This window comes from Dendrobium catenatum, unplaced genomic scaffold (genome assembly GCF_001605985.2).
Source record: "Dendrobium catenatum unplaced genomic scaffold, ASM160598v2 original_scaffold_75961, whole genome shotgun sequence".
In the NCBI taxonomy this organism is placed as follows: Eukaryota; Viridiplantae; Streptophyta; class Magnoliopsida; order Asparagales; family Orchidaceae; genus Dendrobium; species Dendrobium catenatum.
In genome coordinates, this window is record NW_021394407.1 from 309,317 (window position 1) to 336,222 (window position 26,906).

The 26,906-nt window shown below is 41.3% G+C and overlaps 2 protein-coding genes across 2 annotated transcripts in view; both read left to right on the forward strand.

The window, feature by feature from the left end:
- Nucleotides 1-3,330: 3,330 nt before the first annotated feature.
- LOC110108309 (reticulon-4-interacting protein 1, mitochondrial) lies at nt 3,331-20,292 on the forward strand. Its single transcript, XM_020838895.2, has 5 exons — nt 3,331-3,773; nt 4,615-4,842; nt 5,270-5,343; nt 18,042-18,201; nt 20,189-20,292. The coding sequence occupies exons 1-5, from the start codon at nt 3,552-3,554 to the stop codon at nt 20,282-20,284; spliced, it is 780 nt and encodes a 259-aa protein (XP_020694554.1). The 5' UTR covers nt 3,331-3,551; the 3' UTR covers nt 20,285-20,292.
- A 6,004-nt stretch (nt 20,293-26,296) lies between these two features.
- Nucleotides 26,297-26,906, forward strand: part of LOC110108313 (DNA mismatch repair protein MSH6-like) — a 42,979-nt gene continuing 42,369 nt past the window's right edge. Inside the window, exons 1-3 of the mRNA XM_028691829.1 lie at nt 26,297-26,452; nt 26,529-26,582; nt 26,672-26,746. Of these exons, the coding sequence (XP_028547662.1) occupies nt 26,312-26,452; nt 26,529-26,582; nt 26,672-26,746 (270 nt within the window). The 5' untranslated portion in view covers nt 26,297-26,311. The remainder of the gene's footprint in view (nt 26,453-26,528; nt 26,583-26,671; nt 26,747-26,906) is intronic.

Genomic DNA, 26,906 nt, shown 5'->3' on the forward strand with positions numbered 1-26,906 from the left:
GCTTTTGATACTGTCTCCAGAAATTTTTAATTTCTAGAATGGTTCAAAAAAGTTTTCCTCATATTTTTAATCTCATGGATTAGAGGTTGCATATATGATGTTTATTTTTATATTATTTTTAATGGTTATTATGCATGGGTTTTTTTTGTTCCTCTTGGTTTTTGACAATGTTGCCCACTTTCTCCTTATATTTTATTATATGTTATGGATGCTCTCTTCTAATATTATGGATGATTATTCTCATAATAGGAGCTTTGAGTGGATTAAAGCAGGTGATGATTATCTTTCTCATCTTCTTTATGTGGATGACCTTCTTGTCTTTGGTAAAACTTCTTTGGAGAATGCGAGCAAGCTTAATGATATTTTGGCTTATTTCTCTTCTCCATCTCGCTTGTTTATTAATAATGAAAATAGCTATGTTATACTTTATAAAAATTGTCATTTAGAAGCTGTTATTAGTCAATCTCTTGACATTAGTGTTTCTTTGTATCTTTTAAAATATTTGGGCTTACCTCTTTCAGGTAAGAGGCTAAAAATGTTTCATTTTTAACATTTATTTAGTCGTACTATGTTACTTTTGGCTGGTTGGAAAGCTAAATTGCTTTCATTCGCTCTTAGGGTGGTTCAATTCCTGAATTTTACTATTACAAATGTTATTTCTTATTGTATAAGGGGTATTTCTATGCCTAAATATTGTTTTAAAATATTAGAAAGGTTTTGCTCTCATTTTGTTTTTATGGTGAATCTTCAAGTCAGAAGAATCATTACTTGGAAAATTGTTTGTAAGCCTAGAGATGTTGGGGTCTTGGTATTTGTATCTTGAAGCTCTTTATTGCTTTATAGTTGTTCTCTTATTTGAAGAGTTATTAATGATATTGGGGTCCTCTGACTATTTTGATTAAGTTTAAGTATATCTATTTTTGGAAGCCTTGGTCTCAAAATGTTTCCTTTTTTGGAAAATATATCTTATATTGCGAGGGACATTTAAAGTAAGGTTAATTTCAATATTTTTCCAAATAGTTCTCTTGAAAACCTTGGTGTCTGGGGAATCTATTAAATGAGATTGCTGTGTGAATAGGTTAAATATGGATTCCTCCTTTCCACAATTGCAAGTTAGGGGATTGAATTTATCATAACTGCTGTAATATGCCTCTTTCTTTGTCTCCAGCTGTTAGTTATATTGTATCTCATATCTCTATCAATGATCCACAAGTTTCTAACATTTCTTGGAATGAAGGTTCTTCTTCCTTCTTTTCAAATGTTCATAAAGCTTTTTATATAACTTCAATAAAGTAGATTGTATCCTTTTATTTGCCATAAAAGATATGCTTTGAGATTCTCTTGTTATGCTTGGATGGCTATGTTGAAGGGGCTTAAAATGACTAATATCCTTGTTAAGAGAAATTTTAATGTTTCTACTACTTGTATCATCATTTGTTTAAAAGCTGAAGAATGTCATAATCATCTTTTTTTTAATGTGATTTTTTCCGTTAGCCTTATTTCTAATTTTTTGCCTAATATCAAATTTTTATGCTAAGAACCAATCTGGCTAAATTGCTGGATTATATTTCTAATCTTCATTATGATTCTAATGTGAAAAATTTATTTCTCCTTTTTGTTTGTTATTCTATTTATTTATTTGAAAGAAAGAATTCTAGGAGATTTGAGAATAAGTATTCTAGCTCTGGTTTTGTGAGTAGTTCCATCTTTAAGTTCTTTGTTAGCTAAGATTCTAATTGGAATTCCTTTCATAGTATTAAGGGTTTTCTGTAATGATTATTTTTTTTTTTTTTTGGGGGGGGGGGGGGGGTTGTTTGGGCTATGATGATTGGGCCTTCGATCTTTTCTTGGTGATATTTTTTGACAACCAAGTTTTTTATGTAAAAACTTTGGAAGGTCGAATTTTGCAACCAATAAATTGATTTTTAATTTGGGTTACTTTTACATAAGGTTCTTTTATCCCTCATGAGCCATTGGGTTTGGATTCTTTTGGTTCTTTATTTTTATTTTTTATCAGGTTTAATTTTCTCTGGTTTTTAAGGCTGTTGGTTTACTTGGGTTTGTTGATTTTGCTACTAGAAGACTTTTTGTATTTGTCTTTTTGGTTTGTTGTGTGTTGTTGTTTTTTGTATTGGAGGTTTTCTTGAGACAGGGCGGAACCAGCTTCAATTTTGAGGGGGCAGTAAATATAAAAATAATAATTAAATTATATTATAATAATATATATATATAATATATATATATATATAATATATATATATATATATATATTATATATATAAGTTATTTAAAAAAAAAAAATAAGCAAGAAAAAAATAAAAAAAATGTAATTAAATTGTCATGAAAAACACGGAAAAAAAAAATATTAAAACTAAATTTGAAGAATAATATAGACATTTTAGGATAAGTTAGGACAAAATAATTTTTTAGAGGGGGCAAAAGTAATTTTTTAGGAGGGGCAAAAAAAAAAAAATTCTCTCTTATAAAAAACAAAAAAATTTTTTTTGAGGGGGCTGCCCCTAACCATAACATGGTTCCGCCTCTGTCTTGAGATGGTTTAGCTTTTTGATGTTATTGGATCTAAGCAGAATTCCTTTTTATTCTTGGTTTCTAGTGGAGGCTAGTAGTGGGCAAGTTTTGCAGATTTTATCTGTTGCTTGATAGTTCTTGTGAGAAGTTTGGACATTATTGACATATAAGGAAGACCTTGTCTGTAGTTGGCTTGTTTCCTCTCTTGTGGTTTGATAGGTTCTTCTCGTCTTTAAGAGTCGTTGGAGTTATTTGGCTTCTAGGATCTTATCCTTTTGATGAGTTTTTTACAATTTTTTTTCTCTAGTTTCAAACTGGTTTTATTTTTCTTTTGTGGGTTCTTCTTGAACTTTGATTTATTGTATTTTTGTTAACTCCATTTCTATGGAGTTTTTATTTTTCTTTTCTTAGTTTTTTTCTAGTTTTTTTTTATTTGAGTTTGTAAGTTTTTTTTTTTGTTTTTCTTACATTTCATTTGTAACCTTTTATTTTTTGGAAAGAAATCGAGTATGTTTGCCCCTATCCCCCCCTTCCCCAAAAAAAAAAAAAAGTAATCTATAAACTCCATATTATATAGCTCATTCCTTATTCATTGATTCTTATACTTTTTGGCTTGGATATTAAAAATTTTGTCATAATCCTCTCCATGTATACACACTTCATAACATTCTCTCCAATAGCTCTCGCCCACCCATGACAACTAATATAACTCAATATTATCCATAGAGCAAATAAGGATTCAACAATATGATCTTAACATGATCAATCTGATGGTTCTATCGGCCACGCTGTACGGATTGCATCCGTCTGATCGCCATTTCATACACCGAACGGTCCTGATGCGATAATCTTTCCCTCCCAGACAAGTTGCCTTCTCATTTTGCGCTTGGATGGGAGGCGAACACGCCGCCGCCTTCGTGGCGCACCGCCATTTCCCGTACCCACCGTTGCTCCTCCGTGAGGGTTTTAGGGCTTTTAGCTTCCCCGCAGGCCGTCGACTCTCTACTAGGGTTTAACTAGTGATGCGAGGATTCTGGAGGAGGAAAGATGCAACCGCTGCTGCTGCGGCTCTGTGGAAGTTTAGGACCCTCTCGACGGCGACGGCATGTAGAGCGGTAGTGCTGCCGCGGTTCGGTGGGCCTGAGGTATTGGAGTTCCGTTCGTCCGTCGAAGTCCCCGATCTCAAGCCGCAGGAGGTGCTTGTCCGCGCCCGTGCCATATCCATCAATCCTCTAGATCTCAGGGTAAGCTTTAGACGCATTTGGTGTATTTTATATTTTGTTCGGAGAAAGGGCTCCAATTGCCTTCGTCTAACTATTTGTCATTTAGTTTGCAATAGTCGGCTTGGAGTTGGATTTGATTGGAGTCCAATCATGTCTTATTCGGGGGCTCTTTGGTTGCGCGATTTAGCCAAGATTCAACCAATATTTTGGCTAAATTTTGCCAATCATTTTCTTAGCCATGTAAATCCTGCTATCTTCTTAAATAAAGTTTTTCTTACATTTTACGCTAAGTTATGGATTTAGTAAATCCTGGAATTAGGATTTATACCGCTTTTCGTTGCATTGCATCTTTTTCTCCTTCATTTAAATTATAACTCTGGACATAATTAGCCAAATAATTTACTAGGTTTTAAATAGAATTAGCAACTATCATGCAAAATGGTTTTTCAGGATTTTAGGCCTTCAGGATTTACTTAATATTGATTTACAAAATTGACTAATCCTACTTGTAGTCAAACAACCCCCACAATGAAGAGTATCTTTTTTTGGTGAATTGCAGAGTTTTGAAAGCTTAAATTGTGCTTAAAAACTTTTGATTCTCGTAGGTGATTCTATCCTCTGTAATAATATTGTAGCATGCATCCATGTGCAGGCTTTTTAAAGCTTAACTAGGATGAGAAGATGCATAAAAAAAAAAAAAAACAATGAGAAGTTGCATTTCCCTATAGACATCTTACACCCCAACATGGATAATCAGTTAAATTTCTTAGATTCTGTTGTGTTTTTATCAGTTAAGTTGACTTTTGAACTTTTTTATATACCAAGAGCTATTTTTCTTAGGCCTTTCTTGATTTACCTGCAGGTGAGATCAGGATATGGTCGATCCATATTTGAACCCCTTTTGCCACTGATTTTGGGTCGGGATGTTAGCGGTGAAGTTGTAGCTGTTGGAGCTTCGGTCTCATCACTGGTCCTCGGGCAGGAAGTTTTTGGTGCACTGCATCCAACAGCTGTGAGAGGCACTTATGCTGATTATTGCATTCTATCAGAAGAAGAGTTATCCGTGAAACCATCTTCAGTATCTCATGTGGTAAAAACTTATATTTGAAATAATTGTTTATTATGTTTTTACTCAAGCTGATGTTTTTATAAATTCTGAAATGCCAAAACTTATTATTATTATTTTCATTTTTGTAAGGGAAGTCATGTGGCACTTTACCTGTATATTACATGAATTTATCTATTTCATTATAACTAGTAAAACTTACATGTCTAGTTTTCAGCTGCAATGAAATTATAGATAATCATTTCATGCAAAATTTTATGCATTGTATAATGAATCATGAATTTGTTTTATTACAAGTTTGTTGGATGTGTACTTTCTAGGGCATTAGTACTTTGTTGTTACCACATTTTGTTTGGCTGAGCTTTGAATTTTTTGTCATGCTACCTTTATTGCGGTATATAAATTTCCGTTGCACTTAATTGGACTTTTTTCATTGCTGGTATTGTCACAGGAGGCAAGTGCTGTTCCTTTTGCTGCCTTAACTGCATGGCGAGCCTTGAAATGCACTGCTAGAATTTCTGAAGGGTATGTTGGATGCTATATGGCAGTAAGACATTGTTCTTTTAAGAGAAATTATTGTGGAATTGATTTTGAGAATCCTAAGATTTAATTGTTTGGCAAAATTTTAACTTGCTTTCAAATAATTTCCTTATTTTGATATGTTCTTTTTCCATATAAAAAGTATTTCAAAGAACAATTAATCCATTTGGGCCTAGCTAATTTCTTATTTTTGTAGATGGACATTTTGTTCTTGGGAAATCTAAAATTTAAGGAATTGTTTAAAAAAAAAATGATGGCTTTATGAAGTTAAATTTAGGCGTTATTTCTAACCTTGGTCTCATTATCACATTTTGTGATCATCTATTTGTTTGGTCTTATTCTATGATGCACATGCATTTTAAAATATTTTTCATGCAGTGTTGAAGATGCGCTTGACACACTTAAAATTGTTTTTGAGAAGTACTTTAAATTTAGAAATAGATTGAAGTATTGAACACACTTCAATGCTACAACTTCACATGTTAGGAAACAAGCATGACACAGTACAAACAATTTATCATCGATTTAATTATTTTCATTCCAATTTGGCATGGAAACTAAAAATCACCATTTTGGTTTTTCTCTTATTTGTTCCCCTTTTTTTTACATCAAGCCTTGATGAGCTCCAAGTTGTTTGTTATCTCATCCCGACTTCGTCTTACCTACAATTTTCATCTTGTCAAACCTGTTATGCCACCACTCCTCTACCAAGGTTGCACCTTTACTGTATCTACTCCTTTGCCAAGATTGTTGATCTTCTGTCATTGTCTAGTTGATGACTGTTAGGGGTGGTTGAGTAATTAAATGCTTCCGGACTGTTTTTGTGAAGAATTGATTCACATAATCCTATTCATTCCTATTCAGAACCACCTAATGGAGGACCAACCACACTTGGAGCCCCCCACATAGAGTTCTATCAGGTAATACCAACGATTAGAGGCATCGGGGGCACAACGTTCTCAACATATTCTCAAACTTTAAATAGGTAGGATGGCTAGGTTGTTTTGATCAGCCGTGTCACGAAATCGAGGGCTCCAAGTGGGCCATTTTTTGTAAGCACAATTGGCGATGCGAGATGAACCGGAAGTCGGGTTACGGTGCCCAATTGCGCGTTAACCCAAAACCCACAAAGGGCGTTGGTCAATTAAGATAGCAGGATGGTGGTCATGAAAGTAAAAATATGCTAAGGAGTGTGTAACAACTCACTTGCCGAATCAACTAGCCCTGAAAATGGATGGCGCTTAAGCGTGTGACCCACACCCAACCATCGAGGCAATGATCAGGCCCAGACCAATAGGAGAGTGCGACGGTCGCCCTAAAACTCTGGGCATGAGCCATGCGGAGCGGCCGTCGTTGTGGATCTTGGTGGTAGTAGCAAATATTCAAATGAGAGCTTTAAAGGCCGATGGGGGGAAAGGTTTCATGTGAAAGACACTTGCACATGGGTTAGCATCCGATCCTAAGAGATGGGGGAGGTCTGTCAGAAAGCGCCGCTTCGCGTGAGCTTCTAAAGGGTGTTGGGTTGAAATTCCTGAGCCAGGATGTGGCGGCTAACAACAATGTTAGGCAGTCCAAAGACGCTGACGGAGGCCTCGGGAAGAGTTATCTTTTATGCTTAATAGCCTGCCAACCCTGAAAATGGCTCAGCCGCATATTGAGCGGCGTTTAGTGCGCCCACGACGGCTCCTTAATATTCAGAGGGCCAAGTGCCATCCATGCCCGTTCCTACTTATAACCACATCAGGTCTCCAAGGTGAACAACCTCTAGTCGATGGAGCAATATAGGCAAGAGAAGTCGGAAAAATGGATCCGTAACTTCGGGAAAAGGATTGGCTCTAAGGGTTGGACACGGGTGTTCTAGTCTCGAATCCACCAGTTGTCGGCAGACTGCTTGAGCTGCACTCGCGGCGAGAGCAGGCCGCTGCGTGCAGGCTGGGGGATGGATTGTGAATGGCTCTTCTTGGGGCCTTCTACGGGGGTAGAACAGTCGCTCAGAATTGGTACGGTCAAGTGAAATCCGACTATTTAATTAAAATAAAGCATTGCGATGGACCCAGCAGATGCTCACACAATTTGATTTCTGCCTAGTGCTTTGAATGTCAAAATGAAGAAATAGAATCAAGCGCGGGTAAATGGCGAGAGTAACTATGACTCTCTTAAGGTAGCCAAATGCCTCGTCATCTAATTAGTGATGCTCATGAATGGATTAACAAGTTTCCACTATCCCTGCCTATTATCTAGCGAAACCACAACCAAGGGAACAAGCTTGGCAGAATCAACAAGGAAAGAAGATCCTGTTGAGCTTGACTCTAGTCCGACTTTGTGAAATGACTTGAGAGGTGTAGGATAAGTGGGAGCTGGCTTGCCGGTGATTATACTTTTATCGTTATTTTACTTATTCTATGAGATGGAGGTGGGGCTTAGCCCCTCATTGGCTTTTAAGTCTCACCCTGGTGAGGCAATCTGGGCGAAAGACATTGTCAGGCTGGGAGTTTGGCTGGGACGATTCAAATGTTAAAAGATAACACATATGTCATAAGACGAGCTCAACGAGAACAGAAATCTCGTGTGGAACAAAAGGATAAAAGTTTGTTTGATTCTGATTTCCAGTGCGAATACGAATCGTGAAAGCGTGACCTATCGATCCTTTAGTTATTCAGAATTTGAAACTAGAGGTGTTATAAAAGTTACCATATGGATAACTGGCTTGTGGCAGCCAAGCATTCATAGTGACTTTGCTTTTTGATCCTTCGATGTCAGCTCTTCCTATCATTGCGAAGAAGAATTCACGAAGTGTTGGATTGTTCACCTACCAATAGGGAATATGAGCTAGGTTTAGACCGTTGTGATGCAAGTTAATTTTACCCTACTGATGATTGTGCCACGATAATAATTCAATTTAGTATGGGAGGAACCGTTGATTCACACAATTGGTCATCACGCTAGGTTGAAAAGCCAGTGTCACAAAGCTACAGTGTGCAGGATTATGATTGAACGCCTCTAAGTCAGAATCCACGCAAAAAATGCGGCGCCTGAGCCCATCATTCGCTTGCTGACCAGTAGTAGGGGCTTCGACCCCCAGGGGCACGTGTCATGGGATGCATTCGTGTCAGTCATCTAGATCATCAACATGGAGGCCCTAAAATTGAGTTCTAAACGGACGATGGGCTGAATCCTTTGTAGACGACTTAAATTCGTAACGGGACATTGTACATTGCAGAGTGACTCATGCTACCACAATCCATTGATATCCAACCCTATTTCGCAGCAGATTTGTCCGCCCTCTAAATCACCAGGTCATAAAAAGAATTGGGGTTTTCAAACTGCCCGTCAATAGTGTGTGGAACTCGATCATGATACTACTAGCCTTTGGCAGCCCAAAAGATATAAGCGCCCGACTATGATACTGCTTAGGCTTGCTTGCCAGCATGCCACAAACCCTGTTTATCGGCGTGCCCAGGCCATGCTTGCCTGAATGTCCAGTCCCTGCTAGGCAGCGTGCCCCTGGCCCTGCTTGCAAGTATATAACCCTAGTCCCAGCCTACCACCATGCTTGAGGCCTTGCTTGCTACGCCTTGTTGGAAAGCATGCCAAGACCGTACTTGTCAGCGTCCCCAGGCCCTACTTTCTTGCTTGTCAGTGTGCCCCAAGCTCTGCCAGCTAGCATATTCCACATATGACCTGCTTGCCAGTGTGCCCCAGGTCCTGCTTGCCAGTGTGCCCTAGGCCCTGCTTGGCAATGTGCCCTAGGGCCTTGCTTGCCAGGTTGCCTCAGTCCTACTTGTCAGTGCGCCTTAGGCTCTGCTTGTCAGCATGGGGCCCTGCTTGCTAGAGTGCCCAAGGCCTCCATCCACACACACTTTTTAGTGCTTCTCGAAGGCTTGCTGGGTATTCAAACATGATGCAAAGTCATCTTTCTACCATCGAACCTGCTTGACATAGTTATTTTGCTAAAATTTTTAACAAGAGAATATAAAGGTTGGTTGTTTGGACGTGAAATCTTCGTTTCTTGTCAACACTATGCGAGAGATATAATACTTACCTTTGATTTTTTGTGCCTAGTTCTTAGAACAATATGTTGCTTCATATTAAATGACTCATGCATCTTATGCACATAAGATAAAATATATCCATGAATAAATGAAGCGACCTATTGCTTGTGCCTTCGATTGTTGGTTATGAACATTGTTTAAAATTACGCAATATGAGGCTCGCCTTGAGGTCTGCCTTTGCACAATTCTACTGAAAAACGCCTCAATGCTTACGCCTCGAACCTTTTTATGAGGCTTGCGCCTCAACTTAGCTGCGGCTCGCCTTGAGAAGCGCCTTGCCTCACTGGTGTGAGGCGATACGCCTCACCCTACTTATATATATATTTTTGCTTAAACTTACCTAAATCCTAAACTAAAGTCCCTAACAAATCATGCCTTAATGCACCCTCGAGCTACAACAACTTCCTCTCGACTGCCTCGTCCTCTAGCTTACTGCCTTCGCCACATCCACCACTGTCGTAGCCACCGTCGGAGATCACTTGAAAGCCGCACACTACCACTACCTTCTCTAAAAATTTAAGAGTATTACGCTCATCATTAAATTGATGACAAATATTTATAAAGACGAAGATGACTAAAAATTTAAGAGTATTACTCTCATCTCTTGCCACTTTATGTGCATTTTTTTTTTCATATGTATATCAATTTATTACTTCATAGTTCAATAAAAAGCTAATATGTCATTCTTTAACATATTATTTTGATATTATATAAAAAATAACTTCTAACCTTTATTTTCTCTTCACGCAATTATTGGATTTTGAGGCTTACGCCTCATAACGCCTTGAGGCTTACGCCTCGCCTCACAAATGAAGAACGCCTCAATGCCCAATTGCGCAATTTTAAATTTTGGTTATGAAAGAATAATTAGATGTGCCAAGTTACGCATCATATTATAGCCTCAATGCCAGTGTGTTGTTGGCCCTATGTACAAGCTGCTAGTGTGCCTCAGCCCTGCTTGCCAACATTACCAGGCCCTGCTTGCCAATCTGCCCAGGCCTTGCTTTACAGTGTGTCCAAGCCTTGCTTACCAGGTTGACTAGGCCATGGCTGTCAGGTTGCCCAGGACTTGCATGCCAGCGTGCTCAAGCCTTGCATGCCAGCGTGCTCAGGCCTTGCATGCCAGCATGCCCAGGTCTTGTATGCCAGCATACCTAGGCACTAATTGCTAGCGTGCCTAGGCATTGCATGCTAGCGTGCCCGTACCTTGCATACCAACATGCCCATAGCTTGCCTACCAGTAGCCCAGGCCTTGCCACCCAACATGCTTAGGCACTAGCTTCCAGGTTGCCTAGGCCCTGCATGCCAGTGTGCCTAGGCCCTGCCTGTCAGCGTGCCCAGGCCTTGCTTGCCACTGTGCCCTGACCCTAGCTTCTAGCATGCCTAGGTCCTCTTGGGAATGTACATATAAATACTCAAATTAATATTTTTGGGCATCCCAATGACATGCTGGGTACTCATGTGTGCATGCACAAGACGAAAATGCAATTTTTATGGTAAAAAAAAGTTTATAGCTTTTTGAAAGAAATGACCACAAATGCCTTGAATCCAGATGCCGGGAATGAGCCACTTGGAGAGGTCCAGTCTAACATAGATACGATTAAAGGAGGAACGACACCAGATACTGGTGTGGGCATCCATCCTCAATGGTTCGCCAATTACATTGGCTATCCTGGCCAAGTTGACATGATCCCAATAGAGCAGGGGTAGCTGAGGCAGTCAAATCCAAACTGGGGAGTGGAGTTATTGAAGAGAGTTTGGGGAGTAGGTGGGTGACCATTGGTCCATGCCAATAAGGCTCCCGACAATGATCCAGGTTCCTCCCTGAAGAAAAGCATCACGAGCCTCAATGCTCTAGAAGATGCAGATAAATGAATGTTGACCGGTGTTGATTATCTGGAATTCACCGTATTGGTACCATTTACGCTTGAGTTCACGTAGGAGGTACGTGTAAGAGACCCACCTCCCTATTAGATGAGCCACCAAGGCCATCTCAAGCTTAGCTTGGTTGCCTTGGACTACCTTCGGGGCCGACAATAGAGTAAACTCGTCATGTGCAAAGAAAGATTCCATGTTCAACATTTCGATGGGAATGAACTGGATTTTACTCCAGGCGAGCAGACCTGAGGGCTGCGAGATGAGAGATGGAGGGGGCGAAAGGGGCTAGGATGGCTAGAGGAGGTGGCAAGGCTGAAACTTAAAAGGAATGGACGGAAGGGCACCACTAGGAGTGGAGCCTGCGACTTAATTTGACTCAACATGGGGAAACTTACTAGGTCCATACATAGTAAGGATTGACATACTGAGAGCTCTTTCTTGATTCTGTTGGTGGTGGTGCATGGCCGTTCTTAGTTGATGGAGCAATTTGTCTGGTTAATTCTGTTAACGAACGAAACCTCAGCCTGCTAACTAGTTATATGGAGTTCAACCTGCGCGAACAGCTTCTTAGAGGGACTATGGTCATTTAGGCCACGGAAGTTTGAGAAAATAACTTGTCTGTGATGCCATTAAATGTTCTGGGTCGCACGCGCACTTCACTAATGTATTCAACGAGTATATAGCCTTGGTCGACAAGCCCAGATAATTTTAGAAAATTTCATTGTGATAGGGATAGATCATTGCAATTCTTTTGGCACTGTTCTTTCTCTCTTGCAATGGTGGTAGGGAAGTCTAGTGTGAGAAGCTCTGGGGGTCACCTCCTCACAATGGTGGTAGGGAAGGCCAGAGGGATGGTCAGAAAGGCATCCTATGGATGGAGTTTGCCGAGGTTCGCGTCGAGGTTACCCGGCAGGAATCATTGGCATGTAATTATTCCACATCTCCACATCGTTGGAGCGATATCGTGGATGCTACCACTCAGGTGCTTCAACATTGCAGGTCTAAGGAGGGTGATGCTGACTCTCGCCGGAGCTCACTTAAAGGTCGACCGGTGACAATACAGCAGGGCCGACCACTCTTGAGGAACCAGTCACCTGGGTTCATTTCTTCCCAACCCCTTCTCTCACTAGAGTGGTTTAGAGAGAGAGAGGCTCTAGGATGGCTAGAGGAGGTGGCATTAGATCACCTCCTCCAAATGGTGGTAGAGGAGGCGACAAGAAGGAGAAACAACAGCAAGGTAACTATTGGCAAACTCTTAACCCCGACAGTAAGGAGGTGGCGACGGGTTCCAAGGCAGACCCGGTGCTCAGGCCGGCGAACACCTCCCAACCTTCTTTAATGCGCGAAATGCAATTACTAAGGAATCATGGGGTGAGGTTGTTGCTCAAACCCAAGTTATCATCCGGCGTGGCAAGGAGGAAGCCAACCACCTTGTGCAGCACCCGTGGCATCCTGGCCCAGCCATCTCTTGTTCGAGCAGGTCGTCGGATGGTCCCTCTTCCCCAATGATGGCTCCTATGGATCCTGGTAGTGCAAGCAATGCGGGGTCCAGCTCGGGGGATGATATGAATGATTCGTGTGAACTATTAGATGCACATGAACATCTGAGGACATGCAGGACGCCAGGAGCAGTTCCGCCGGTGAATGCTCGGACTGTCCTATGGACTCCTACCCACCTCGTCGGGGCTATGCAAGTGCAATTGGGTCGGCTGGGTCCCTCCCTTTGGACCGGAAGGGTGCTTCCCACCCGGCACTTTCCGACAATCGTCCTCCCCGCGGTTAAAAGCAATGGAACAAAACCACCATTCGGTGGTGGCTTCCAATTTCTCGCCTTCTCACGCCCCATCCGGGGGCACGTTTGACGGGACAGGCTCCCGTATTGCTGAACCGACTATTCCCGATTCCCACCCATCATTACCGCCTCGAGCCACTTTTTAAACAGCCGCTCGGACCAAGGGTCCCACCCACTCTCTTGTCTTGCCTCGTCGTCTCGAACTTAGCATGTTCCCATTGACGCTCCTCCAATGCACTCCCGCGAGTCTGACTCTCCTCACGATGACCCCATGGATGTCCCTGCCTGCAGTTTCGCCGACTCCTCCGGCCGACAGGGCACCCCATCTGGCCAGCAGGACACCCCTTCTGGCCGACAGGACACCCCTTCTGGCTGACAGGACACCCCTTCTGGCCGACAGGACACCCCTTCTGGCCAGCAGGACACCCCTTCTGGCCGACAGGACACCCCTTCTGGCCAGCAGGACACCCCTTCTGGCCAGCAGGACACCCCTTCTAGCCAGCAGGACACCCCTTCTAGCTCAGAAGACTCTTCCCACTCTGCGCATATGGAAGACCCTCTCTCCTCTGAAAGCCGTAGCTCTGAAATTGGCAGGGAGCGTACCTCCGGCCCTGCACCCCCTTCTCAATCGCCATCTGCAAGTGCTTTCTCCCCGGGCCAGCTTCCGCTATTAGCTCCCCAGACCTTCCAGCCTGCACTGGGTGGAGTGGGGGCTTCCTCTCCTCAGAACCCCACTCCCCCTTCCCCCAGGGCCCTCCTGTGCGGGTCTATGGACCAAGTACCTACCTCCATTGCCAATTCAGGGCCTTCGTCGTCCTTCTCCTCGCTGCCTTAGTGGACAATTCAATCTAGGCCATATGCATGGAGTAAGATCCAATGCACGCCATTGGCTGCGCTCAACACAGACGTCTTCACTGATGTGGATGGGATTTCTATGGTCCCGCACTAGTTGCGGTTCACGTCAATGCTGAAAAGCTCGACAGAGCATTGTGGCTCAGCTAGTCGGCCGCCAGATTCCTTTCGCCTACCTTCTCTCCGATCTTAAGTGGCAATGGTACCATTTTGGTGAATTTCAGCTGGTTACCACTTGCCCCGCCTCCTTTATCTGCATTTTTCAATCCCCCGTGCTTCGTGATGTGGTTCTGCAGGGCGGCCCCTAAATTGTCGCTGGGAACCTGCTCGGGATGGTCTGATGGACTCTGGACTACGCCCCGAATTCTCTGGAAGGCCTTTTTTCTACAGTATGGATCCGTCTCCCCCAGCTCCCCCTCCTTTACTGGGATGTCACTAATCTGACCCACATGGCCAACTTCATTGGTGAACCTCTTTGGCTGGATTCCCTCACGAGTACGTGGGGACGATCCTTATTTGTAAGGATGTGTGTTAGACTTGATCTTTCTAAACCCCTGCTTCCTGAGATTTGGATCAAAGGGGTGCAGGGATTATTCTTCCAAAAAGTTGAATACGAAGGCCTCTCCAATTTCTGCTTTGCTTGTGGCTTAGTTGGGCACACCGTGGACAAGTGCCCCTCTGATTCGGTCAACCCCTGTGCTTCTTCCCCTGACAACTCATCTTCGTCGGCACTGCCCACGTCTGCTCAGGCGGGGCTGTATGCCCCATCAGCTCGCCCCCCTCCGGATGATCCAGCCCGACCTTCTGGGCCTCCCCCCGATCTTCCATTGGTTATGTCCTCAAAGCTGCTAAGCACCAGTCTGCCCCCAAGTACCAGTTAACCTCCGGCTCTCCTACACAACCTCTTGAGCGCCCTGGGGAGCTCGAAGATTGGAAATTGTTAAGCGCAAACATCGGCCTAGGAAGCAGCTGGCCTCTAAGCCTAGAGCATCTATCCCGTCTCCCTCGCCTCCTGCGTTCACTTTCAAAGCTACCAGGATTGGACCAGTGCAGCCTCCTTCTAGCAGTAGTCTGGACCTTTCGAAGCAGAAAAGCCCTGCTCCAAGGGGACGGTGACTCAGAAGGAATTCCTACAACTGGGCCTGATTACGACCCTCCCCCGGTAGAGGATGAAGAGGGTTGACGATTCTGCCGGCCGGGACGTCATCCCCTTAAGCGAACGACGGGAGCCCCCCTGGTTAGGTGGGCTTGGGTGGTGTTGTTGGGGCACTGGGGCGCTTTCTTGTCTTCTCGGTAGGTATTTCGTCCTTTGCAGCCCCCCTGATAGGCCTTCCCTCTTGCCCACCCCCCAGCGATTCTTGCATGTGGCTTTTGGCGGCTCCCTTCATCGCAGTTTGGTGGGCTTTTTTAGTTTTTTGTTTGTTGTGTTCTTCTTTCGGCCATTTTGCTTCACCATATCTTGTCTTTTGTGAAGAATTTGGTGCTTTTTGTTTGGACTTCTTTTGTCCTTTTTTAATTGCTTAATGCATCATATTTTCAAGAAACCCAAAAAATTTGCGGGAAGACAAAAAGGGTGGAAAGAAGTTTGTCTTCTCTAATGTTGTACAAGAAATGGTGGATAAGCTATTTCTTAGACCTGCATTACTTTATTGCGTGATTGGTTGCGTCCACGATATCGCTCCAATAGGGTGGAGACGTAGATTCATTCCGCACCGATGGTTCCCACCGGACAGCCTCAGCAAGCTCCCGCCATAGGATGCCTTTACTGCCATCCCTCCGGCAATCCCTGCTACCAATGCGAGGAAGTGACCGAGGGCCACCTCTCCTATCTTAGAGCTTCTCAGACTAGATGAAGCTATAGAAAGAGAAAGAAGGGCACCAAACTGAAAGTTCTCCCCAAAGTTCTTGTGTTCCGGGCCAAAATTTTAAGGTTCCTTGAAATTTTGTATATTTCATTAACTCAAAAAACAGCTACAAAAGAGGGCAAAGAAAACAACCCTAAGATTGTACGTGTAAGTTCATACCCTCCTGCAGGATATCAAAAAACTCATGAAGAATATTATCCCTATCCCTATCCACAAAATTGCGAACAAAATTATACTGTAGAGCCCTTTGGGCACAAAAGTGAGCTGCTGCATTAAACACCCGTGGCGTGTGCTGGAAGAGCACCTTATTGAAAAGGTGCATCCAATTGAGTTCGTCCCCCAACTGCGGTTGAGAAGCTCCCCTCCTCTTATCAACGTACTCCTTTATGAACTTGATCACACTGAGGTTATCACCCTCGACAATAACCCCCACTGAGTCATACATCCATTCATGCCAAACATGGTTGATGTGGAGGATGGCTTGGAGTTCAACATGTGAACTGTTTGAATGTTGGTACTCCAATCGGCAGTAATAATGGGGTCCCCTTTATCGTTACGGATCACTACGCTGATCCCGCCACAGTTCGTCAACATTCACCTTAAGCCAACAAGGAGTTGGGGCTCCACGAAAGAGTTTGAAACAACCCCGAAGGCTGAGTGGTACACCAGTGCTCCGGTTGGAAGAAGGTACCACTTTCCATTTCAATAATCCCAGTGTCCATGGAGGCAGGGTCCCATGAGAACGACCACGTTTCTTATACTCTTATCTTTCGAAAGAAATGACCTTGAACGCCTTAATTCCAGATCCCCGGAATGAGAGTCTTAGAAAGGTCAAGTCTACTACACATTCTAGCAGAGGTGGAGCGGCCTCAAATGATGGTGTGAGAGTCCATCCAAAGTGATTCACTGATGAAGTTAGCGATCATGGTCAGGTTGATGACGTCCCAGTAGAGCAGGGGAAGCTGAGGCAGGAGGACCTAGATGGAAGAGTGGAGGCCCATTAGCGAGTTAGGGGAGGAATTAGTTGTCCAGCGTACCATACCAATGAGACTGCCGACGACAAACTAGGGACCCCCTGGAGCACTGTATGTTCGAACTTTATTCCAACCATGTTCAAACCTTGTTATGCTTTAACTCTTATTCCAACAATGTTCGAACTATTTTCAAATTCTATTTGAAACTTATTTCTATCATGTTCAAATCTTGTTCGAATCATCTTTAAAGAGTGCTTGAACCATCTTTGAATCTTGCTCAAATATATTTTGAACATTATTTGAAAGTACACAGAAGGTTCGAACTAGGTTTGATCAAGATTTGAAGATTGTTCGAGCATTTTGTAAATGTAATGTAATGTCTAATGTTGCTCCTGATTTATGATTATTCCATCCTCAATATCTAATCATATAACTTCATTAACCTTGACCATTTAGGCAAATAAAGAAATTTTGCTGTAGATCGATCACATGTGAATGACGATTGTAGGAAATGTATAAACAATTAGAAAGAGGAATAGTTGAGCACCTTCTTGTTTCGAAAGTTCATGCGACTGCTTGCATGAGAATTTTGAATTATATTTCTATCCTTATTTTAGCCATGTCAGTTTTGAAGGACATGAACTGGAAAGTTGTCAAGTTTTCATCTTAAGTGTCCTGCCTCTGTTGACACACGAATGTGCAAACAGATGTGGTGGCTTTGCCAATACGTGTTGTTCCTACCAATGTCTAGTTTGCTGTCGGTTTCATATGTGCAGTCTTATCTTTGCATTGTGAAGAGGCTGTTTTGTAACTTGAAACCCTGATCTCCAGATCTCAAGGAAATTTCCTTAGCTTTGTTCATACCGGCCTTTAGCAATTCTATGTGTTGGCATGTAGGAATTTAAAGAAAGAATTGGTATGGATGCTCAGGAGCCTTAAACCTATCATGGATAACATTATTTTGAAGATAACTGAAATATTATAAAGTGGTAAAGATGATCCTTCAGTCAATTTATAAACAAAAAATGCCTTAAAGATGCTATTTTTTGTCTAGAATTTTCACAAAGTTGCTTTGCATAGATTTGTGAAGTTTTACTTAGATGTTTCCCTGTTCGATAAATGAGAAGCCGTCTCATTACATAAACATTGTAAGATATGTGGTCTAAACATGGAATATTTGTGCCAAATATTTATGGACTAATTTCGAAGGAATTAATATTTAAAGTTTTTATTCTGCTTGCTTTTCTTACTATTATAATGTACTTTTCAGCCAGAGATTACTGGTATTAGGTGGAGGTGGGGCTGTTGGATTATCTGCAATTCAACTTGCTGTAGCTGCAGGCTGCAGTGTGTCAACTATCTGTGGAAGTAAGAGTATTGAACGTGTTATGGAAGTTGGCGCTGAGGATGCTATTGATTACAAAACCGAGGTAATGAATTTCCGAGTAAGCTTGAAATTGAGGAAAAAACTGGCTGTAGTTTGGCCTGCTTTAACTTTGGCACTCGATATATGCTTCAAATATTTCTTCTTCTAGAGTCAACTATGCATTAAATCAAGTTATTTAGATATTTGTAGCATTCAATGAAACTGCCACCTGAAATCTATCATCTGATAGCGTTATGATTTGGGATTGAGCATTATGGAAGGTAGGTACGAGGCATTGTTTATCCAGTGTCTCATATAAATTTTGTGCAAAAAAAAAAAAGATGGCATAAGTACAAGCAGTAGAAGGCCTAGTTTAAGTGAAAGCTAATATTAGCTTTGAAAATATTTGGGTGAGATGTCTTGACTAAATGTTAGTTATGATAGGTCTCAAAGTCGTCATACTCATCTCGAAGCAAATTCATTGGTTGAGATTTATCTTGACTAAAAATTTGATTAGGATATCCTGAGTTAATCTTTTTCCCTAATATACTTATAATGTGAATCTATGATGCAGATAATTAAGGGTCTAGGCTTTCTAATGCAATTATAAAGGAAATTAGGATTCACAAATCAAGACTACCAATTAAAATCTTATTTTCTTTTGAAGCAAACAAAAAAATACAATAATGAGGACCCAAATGATGATACAATGATTGAATTACTTAAAAAAAATTAACAAGAAATGGGTAGTTTCAACAATTTAAATTCTAGCTGTAACAAATTTGAACAAAATAAAAAACTCTAGCATGTTACAACTATGTAAAGGAAATAATTCAACAAATTAAAGAAAAGTTTGGGCTTTATGCCAATACAAGCAAATGACTTGATGAGGACATCCGACCGTGGAAGGTTTATCAGAGGAAGGGCCGGAGATCTACGACTAGGATCAGATTGCTCTATTCTGAGCAATTATTTGTATTTGATTTATTATGTGTAATTTTTCATTTATACCCTCACTTGAGGGAGTATGTTTATGTGACCCCAGGGGATACTCTTAACATTTGATATTTTATTGTATTTTGTCTATTTATAGGCCTCACCTCTCCCTTGGGAGGGATGATGATTATTATGAATGAAAATTTATGCACTTTGTGTCTAGGTGTGTTTGAGAGCCTTGAGAGTTCTTGTCAGAGCTTATGTGAAGTCTCTAGGTTAGGGCAAAGCAAGAACCTTCGGCCGCAGGAAGCCTCCGGGCTCACGGGTTATCTCTGCCTCCACCCCTATTGAGCTTGCCGTTACTGTCATCTCCTCACAAAGCTCCAACCGACCACCTCCTTTCTCCTCCTTGCCTTGACCATGCACAACCTCTCCTTTCCCCCCCTCTTCATAGCCTCCGACCACCTCCTTGTTCCCATGGTTGAAGCCATCATGACCCTTTCTTCCCTTTCCCCCCAAAATTTCAAATTGATCGTATAACATTTTCCTAAATTAGACTAGCATTAATTTCGGAAAAATCCGAAATTCAAAATTGAAATCTTCTAAAGCCTTCAAATCCTTTCCCAAAATTTCGGGTTATGTTTGGAAAGATATCCCAATCAATCAATTTGAATATTGATTGGAGATCCCAATTAATTCCCCTTCCTAAATTAGCGTAGTGTTAATTTTTGAAAATATGAAATTCAAATTTGAAATCTCCTAAAGCCTTGAAATCCTTTCCCAAATGATTGGGTTATGTTTGGAAATATATCTCATTCAAACAATTTGAATATTAATTTGAGATCCCAATTAATTCCCTTTCCTAAATTAGCCTAGTGTTTATTTTGAAAAATCTGAAATCCAAATTTGAAATCCCCTAAAACTTTGAAATCCTTTCTCAAATTGTTGGGTTATGTTTGGAAAGATATCCCAATCAATCAATTTGAATATTAATTGGAGATCCTAATTAATTCCTCTTCCTAAATTATCCTAGTGTTAATTTTGGGAATTTGAATTCAAATTCGAATTCTCCTACAAGCCTTGAATTCCACAGTTGCTGTACATAATTTTCACAGACATTAGAGTGCTGTCCGGGCGTGCAAGAGGGTTTGTACTGCTGTCCTTTTTACATAGGCAGCCAAACGACTTCACCGTGGCTTAGTATCTTCTGACATGCGGGTAGACCTTTGCCCCCCTTGTATCTTTTTGATCTCTCCTCAATCATGGCGTCATTTTATTCTGAAAGCTTTTTCACTTAGCCCACACCAAAAGCGTTATGTAAATGGGCCTTTGTAGTCACTAATTTATTTGTTAACTTAGGGATTGTCTCTGAAACACCACATGTGCATGTTATTAATTAATATGTTATTTAATGGTCCTTTCATTAGCATGTGATTGTTTTCGTAAACTTGATTGCCCCCTTGCATGCGGAAGTCTTTGCTTAAATTCATGGTGAATTAATAAATTGTTAAGCTCTGTTCAAGCATGCATAATTTCCAAACATCACTTGCATATATAGTTATACATCATGACTTCTCCATAAATTAGATAGTTGCGCTTGTACTTCACTCAAAGGAGTCACACATCCAAGATACATACATGATTGAAATTTGGAATATGAAATTTTATTGAATCAAATGATAATGTTTCATTGAGGAACTCCTATTTATAGTCACCGACTCACCTATAATTTCCAAATTACATCTAAAATATCAGCAAAATACACAGATAATCTTATCTTGAAACTGATGGCACCTTAGGAAACAACGCCTAAAGTTCAGGAAGTATTTCCTGGAGTTGATTTCTGTTTAACAAAATCACTAATTCTTTCATCTGTAGAGTCAAAGCTGTCAACTTGGAATCCAGTAACAAGCTCAACGCATAACAAGCTCAAGCCCCAGGAACCAAAGTCCCAATAAAAAGAACAATATCTGGTTGTGAATTTAGTTTATACAGCAATCATGGAACAGCCAAAATGGCTACCCACTTGGCAAAAAATCAATAGAAATTCCATGAGGATTCAACTAAATGTCTTTTTAACATGATATCAAGATTCTTGCATTCAACTTCAAGGTCCAATACAAGAAACAAAGAACTTCTCAATAATCACACCTCATAGTCCATGAAGAAATTTAATCATTGTCCATCAAAATCATCGCAACAATTGCTTGGTTTAATAATGTAACTGAATCAAACCAACATAGACATTAGATAATACAAACGATATGTTCTTTATAGTGATCACCATAAGGATGATCAAAGTATCTGAAACTTAAAAAATATGAAGTAAAATAAAATCAAATAACTAAATTAACCTGCTCAGATGAAATTTTATTGGCATTTATGCCAAATGCAAACATGCCTATCTCCGTAAAAATGCGGTTGACTTGAACAAATATTGTTCCAATGATATTTCACGTGAAATTGTGCTTAAATTTATTGCTTTTTGTAGAATAATTTGTGATGGTGGTGAGACCTGCAATGCTTTATGGCGCATAATGTTGGCCATTAAAAGATAAGCATAATATTAAGTTAAGTATTGGAAGATGAGGATGCTCAGGTGGATGAGTGACTTTACTCTTAGAGACATGATACGAAACGAGTATATACGTGAAAAAGTTGGAGTAGCTCCAGTGACAGATAAGATTACAGAGTGTTGCTTTAGATGGTTTGGTCACATAAAATGGCCACCTTTTGATAACCTGGTTAGGAGAGTAGATGTATTAGATTTGACTTATGTTAAGAAAGGTAGAGGTAGACCTAAAAAGATTTTTTTAGAAAATATTAGAAATGATCATTCTTTATTGGATTTAAACGAGAATTTGACTCTTTATAAAACAATGGAGAAAATTTATTCATCTAGCCAATCCCATGAAGTGGGATAAAGGCTTGATGATGTTGTTATTGTAGAATAATCTATGTTTGTCATAAATAGATGGTCAAGCAAGTGCACAAGATATCTTTTATGCCCATAATCAACATTGGATACCTCTTCATCTAAAATTTCTTCAAGATCAAACTATATAGTGTTGTTTGGGAGAGTCTTCGATGCATATATATTAGGAGGAGATGAAAAGACAAAATTTAAGAATCTGGCAACCAGTTTTTGAAATTAAATGGCAAAATTTTTATTTTAGACCCTGCTTTCAATGAAAGAAGCCTTTTTGAATTTATACACACTATCACTTTATCTTGAGGTTTAAATTTTACATATTTACTCTTCACATAAGAAAAAACTTTATAATTATCAATCTAACCGTTGATGTTCAATGAATAGTTTCATGCATATTAGGAAAAACCTTGCAAATGGATAAAATGATTTGTAGCAAGTTATAAAAATACTGAAAGACTAATATGCATCTTGAAAGATACTACTTATCACTTAGGAAAGTCAAGAGGCATCCTTAATGTGCACAATAGAAATTTTGAAGTAATTCTCCTTGAGATAGATTGAGCTTTTTTTAAGCGTGTTTCTCCTAATATTTTGCTATTATTTTCTCAGATATTTAGTTGATACTTGATACTTCCTATAGGTTGAAGCTCCGATAGTTAATTACTTCTTTCACTTATGGTAGAGCACTCTTGATTAAGGAATTTGCTTAGACTCATTTTGATATTAGATTTAATATATAGGTTTGAATTTAATTCATGAGAATATTTTTTATTTGGTTTTAAGGAAGGGTGGGGGTGCAGGTAGATTTTTTTGAGGACCCCATGATTCCGTTGTCCTGAGTATACCAATGAGTCTAGTTTGCCAAACTTAGGAGGATCTATGATGCACCGACAAGGACAAGGCGACACGGACACGACACGGACACGGGACACGGCGACACGGACACGGACACGGGACACGACAATTTTTAAAAAATTTAGGACACGGGTGCGGCGTGGACACGACATAATAATTTTTTAATATAATATATAAAAATTAAGGTGACATTATAGTAAAAATGTCAAGCAATAATAAATCAATTTCATGATAACTTGTTTAGCTTATAACATTGTTGCGTCCAGGAGTATTCGCGGCGGTAGAGAAATTACCGGGCCCTCAACAAGGAGACTGTGTTGGACAAGTTCCCTATTCCTGTGGTAGATGAACTTTTGGATGAACTTGGAGGAGCCACCATCTTCTCCAAGGTGGACTTGAAGTCTGGTTATCACCAGATTAGGATGAGGACTGAAGACATTCAGAAGACGGCCTTCCGAACACATGAGGGCCATTATGAGTTTCTGGTGATGCCGTTCGGGCTCACTAACGCTCCCTCCACTTTCCAAGCCCTGATGAATCAGGTCTTCCAGCCCTACTTGAGGAGGTTTGTTTTAGTCTTTTTTGATGATATATTGGTGTATAGCAAATCTCTGCAGGACCATATCACCCATCTTGGGGTGGTACTCACGACCTTATTAGAGCATCAGCTATATGCCAACCAAAAGAAGTGTTCTTTCGCTCAGAAGGAGGTGGAGTATCTGGGACACATCATTTCAGAGAGTGGGGTGGCAGCTGACACCACCAAGATAGAGGCCATGGTGAATTGGCCTACACCAAAATCCCTTAAAGGACTAAGGGGATTTTTGGGACTTACGGGCTACTACAGGAGGTTCATCAAGGGCTATGGTTCCATAGCAGGTCCTCTGACTGATCAGTTAAAAAAGGACAATTTTCAGTGGGGAGAAAAGGCGGAGGAGGCCATGAAGACCCTGAAGAAAGCCATGACTAGTGCCCCGGTTTTGGCACTTCCAGATTTCACCCAACAGTTTGTGGTTGAGACTGACGCTTCAGGAGTGGGTTTGGGAGCGGTACTCATGCAGAATCATAGGCCGATTGCTTTCTTCAGCCGGATCTTATCAAATAGAGCAAGGCTAAAATCAGTTTATGAGCGGGAACTGATGGCCATTGTGTTGGCTATTCAAAAATGGCGGCCTTATCTATTGGGACAACGATTTGTAGTTCGTACTGATCAGCGGAGTCTGAAGTACTTACTGGAGCAGAGATTAGTGGCAGAAGAACATCAGAGGTGGTTAGCCAAACTCTTGGGGTATGAGTTTGAGATTCAGTATAAGCCAGGGGTTCAAAACAAGGCGGCGGATGCTCTTTCCCGCGTGGAGTGCTCACAGCTGATGGCACTATCTGTACCACAATTGGTAGACTGGGGTGAATTGGTGAAGGAAAATCAACATGTAGAGGAGCTAGAGAGAATTCGGGCGGCTATCCAGAAGGGAGAAGGAGGGTTCAAAGGGTATCACCTGGAGAACTCTCTTTTATTATACAAGGGGAGATTGGTACTACACCGTGACTCAGCATTTGTTCCCATTCTTCTACGGGAGTACCACGATAGCCGTGTTGGTGGACATTCAGGGGTGGAGAAGACTTATCGGCGGGTGAAAGCCGAATTTTTTTGGAAAGGGTTAAGAGGTGATGTCGAAGACATGGTAAGCAAATGTGACATTTGCCAACGGAACAAGTATCAAGCTTGTGCCCCTAGTGGGTTGCTGCAGCCCTTGGTGCTTCCAAACAAGATTTGGGAGGAAGTTACCATGGATTTCATTGAGGGATTACCCAAGTCTGATGGGTATACGGTCATAATGGTGGTAGTTGACCGGTTGAGCAAGTATAGCCATTTCATTCCACTACGGCACCCTTTTTCAGCTCCTACTGTAGCATCTACTTTCATCAGAGAGGTGGTTAGATTGCATGGGGTCCCCACTTCTATTGTCTCAGATAGGGACAAGGTATTCTTGAGCTCTTTTTGGAAGGAGATCTTCAAAATGCAGGGTACATTCTTGAAGCGCAGTACAGCATACCACCCACAGACAGACGGACAGTCAGAGGTGGTGAACCGGAGCGTGGAGACGTACTTGAGATGCTTCGTTGGGGAGAGGCCTAAGCAGTGGGTCAAATGGCTACCATGGGCAGAATACTGGTACAACACTTGTTACCATACCGCAATTCAGTTCACACCTTTCAGGATTCTTTATGGAAGGGATCCACCACCGTTGGTGAATTATCAGAAGGGGACGACCCCGGTATATTTAGTGGATCAATACTTGGAGGAGAGGGATAAGGTGTTGGGAGAATTGAGGGAACACCTATTGAGAGCCCAACAGATCATGAAGACCAAGGCGGATGCTCACCGCAAGGATGTGACATTTGAGGTGGGAGAGATGGTATACCTGAAGCTACGACCTTACCGACAGAAGACTTTAGCTAGCATAAGAAGTGAAAAGCTCTCTCCTCGATACTACGGGCCTTTCGAGATCGAAAGGAAAGTTGGGATGGTGGCCTACCGTCTCAAGTTGCCTCCTCATTCCTCCATCCATCCTGTATTCCATGCATCACTATTGAAGAAGAGCATAGGGGATCATACCGTGGCCATTCCTACTATACCCCAGGGCCTCAAAGAAGATATTTAATTCTTACTAGAGCCACTACAGGTGAAGGAAGTGAGGAAGAATGATCAAGGCAAAAGGGAGGTTCTCATCGAGTGGAAGGACTTAGTGACACACGAGGCTATTTGGGAGATATACGAAGCCATGCAGGCGCAATTTCCAGATTTCAACCTTGAGGACAAGGTTGATCTTCTAGAGGGCGGTATTGATGGACCGGTTCACCCGGTCCATCCTAGACCCGTGCGGGTCTATAGGAGGCGGGCGGACCGGCTGGACAAAAAAGGGGCCCACCCACTTAAGTGGGGGTAATTTGGGGATGTGAGGGACTTTTGGATTGTATGAAGGGGGCCATTAGGGTTTTATTGGGGGCATTATGAAAAGTGTATTCTCTTTCTAGTTTTTTTCTTCTAGTTTCCTTCTTGTTCTTTTCTAGGGTTTTCTTGTGGGAGATCTTGTCCTTCTCGAAGTGGACAAACTTATCTTGTTTTCTCTTGGATTTCTAATGCAAAGGTTCTTATTTCTCATCCCAACAATCTTGTGATTATTTCTCTTTGGTTTTGGTGGAGAACTTCCTCTCTTTTGGGGGAAATTAGGGCAAAACCGAAATTGTGAAACCCTAGGGCGTATCACAATGGAGTATTATTACAACTCTACTTTTATGTGCATCTAGGAGAGCTAAGATATTACACTCGATTCTTCATCATCAAAGTCTTAATCAGAGCTCATTATATAAGATTCTGGTGGGGTCTGATTAATTGATCAAAGAACGTGATTTAGTTAGGATAAATTGCAATTATTCAGCGTAATTGTATATGCTTTTTTCATCTGATGTATATTTTGTTGTTATTAGAGAACGGAAGGATGCACATGGAAGGCGCCCAGGAGATGAAGACTATGATCCAAGAACCCTTTACCTGCCGCAGGAGTTCTTGAAGAGTTTGTCTGGTGGACAGGTAGTTGGTTTTGTGTGCGTGAATGTTTTCTTTGCTTTTCTGTTGCTTGTTATTTATTGGCACATTTGCCATATAGAGGCAATGGTGGGAGTTTAAGTCGAAGCACATGGACAAAGTTTTGTTTTTCAAGGTAATTGGACAACCGTGACAGTAACATTTAATTTATTTAACATTCTTTTTGAATTGAAGGAAACATAAACATTTACTTACTTTTAACAGATGGGAAAGTTCTATGAATTATTTGAAATGGATGCACATATTGGAGCCAGAGAACTTGATCTTCAGTATATGAAGGTAAACGGTGTCTCTCTTTTTGCCTATGGTTATTTTATAATTTACCTTTGTTACACGAATCCATTACACATAATACATTTGATGGATATTGACATACATACCAAGCAAAGCGTCTTATATTAAATGTCTCACTTCAAATTCTTCTTGTTTACTTTTGAAT

Excerpts from the sequence above, each read along its gene's own strand:
- LOC110108309 (XM_020838895.2), top strand. The coding sequence starts at position 3,552 with ATGCGAGGATTCTGGAGGAGGAAAGATGCAACCGCTGCTGCTGCGGCT. Across the intron at positions 4,843-5,269 it reads CATCTTCAGTATCTCATGTG|GAGGCAAGTGCTGTTCCTTT; the intron begins GTAAAAACTTAT and ends GTATTGTCACAG. Across the intron at positions 18,202-20,188 it reads CTATTGATTACAAAACCGAG|ACATTAGAGTGCTGTCCGGG; the intron begins GTAATGAATTTC and ends TAATTTTCACAG.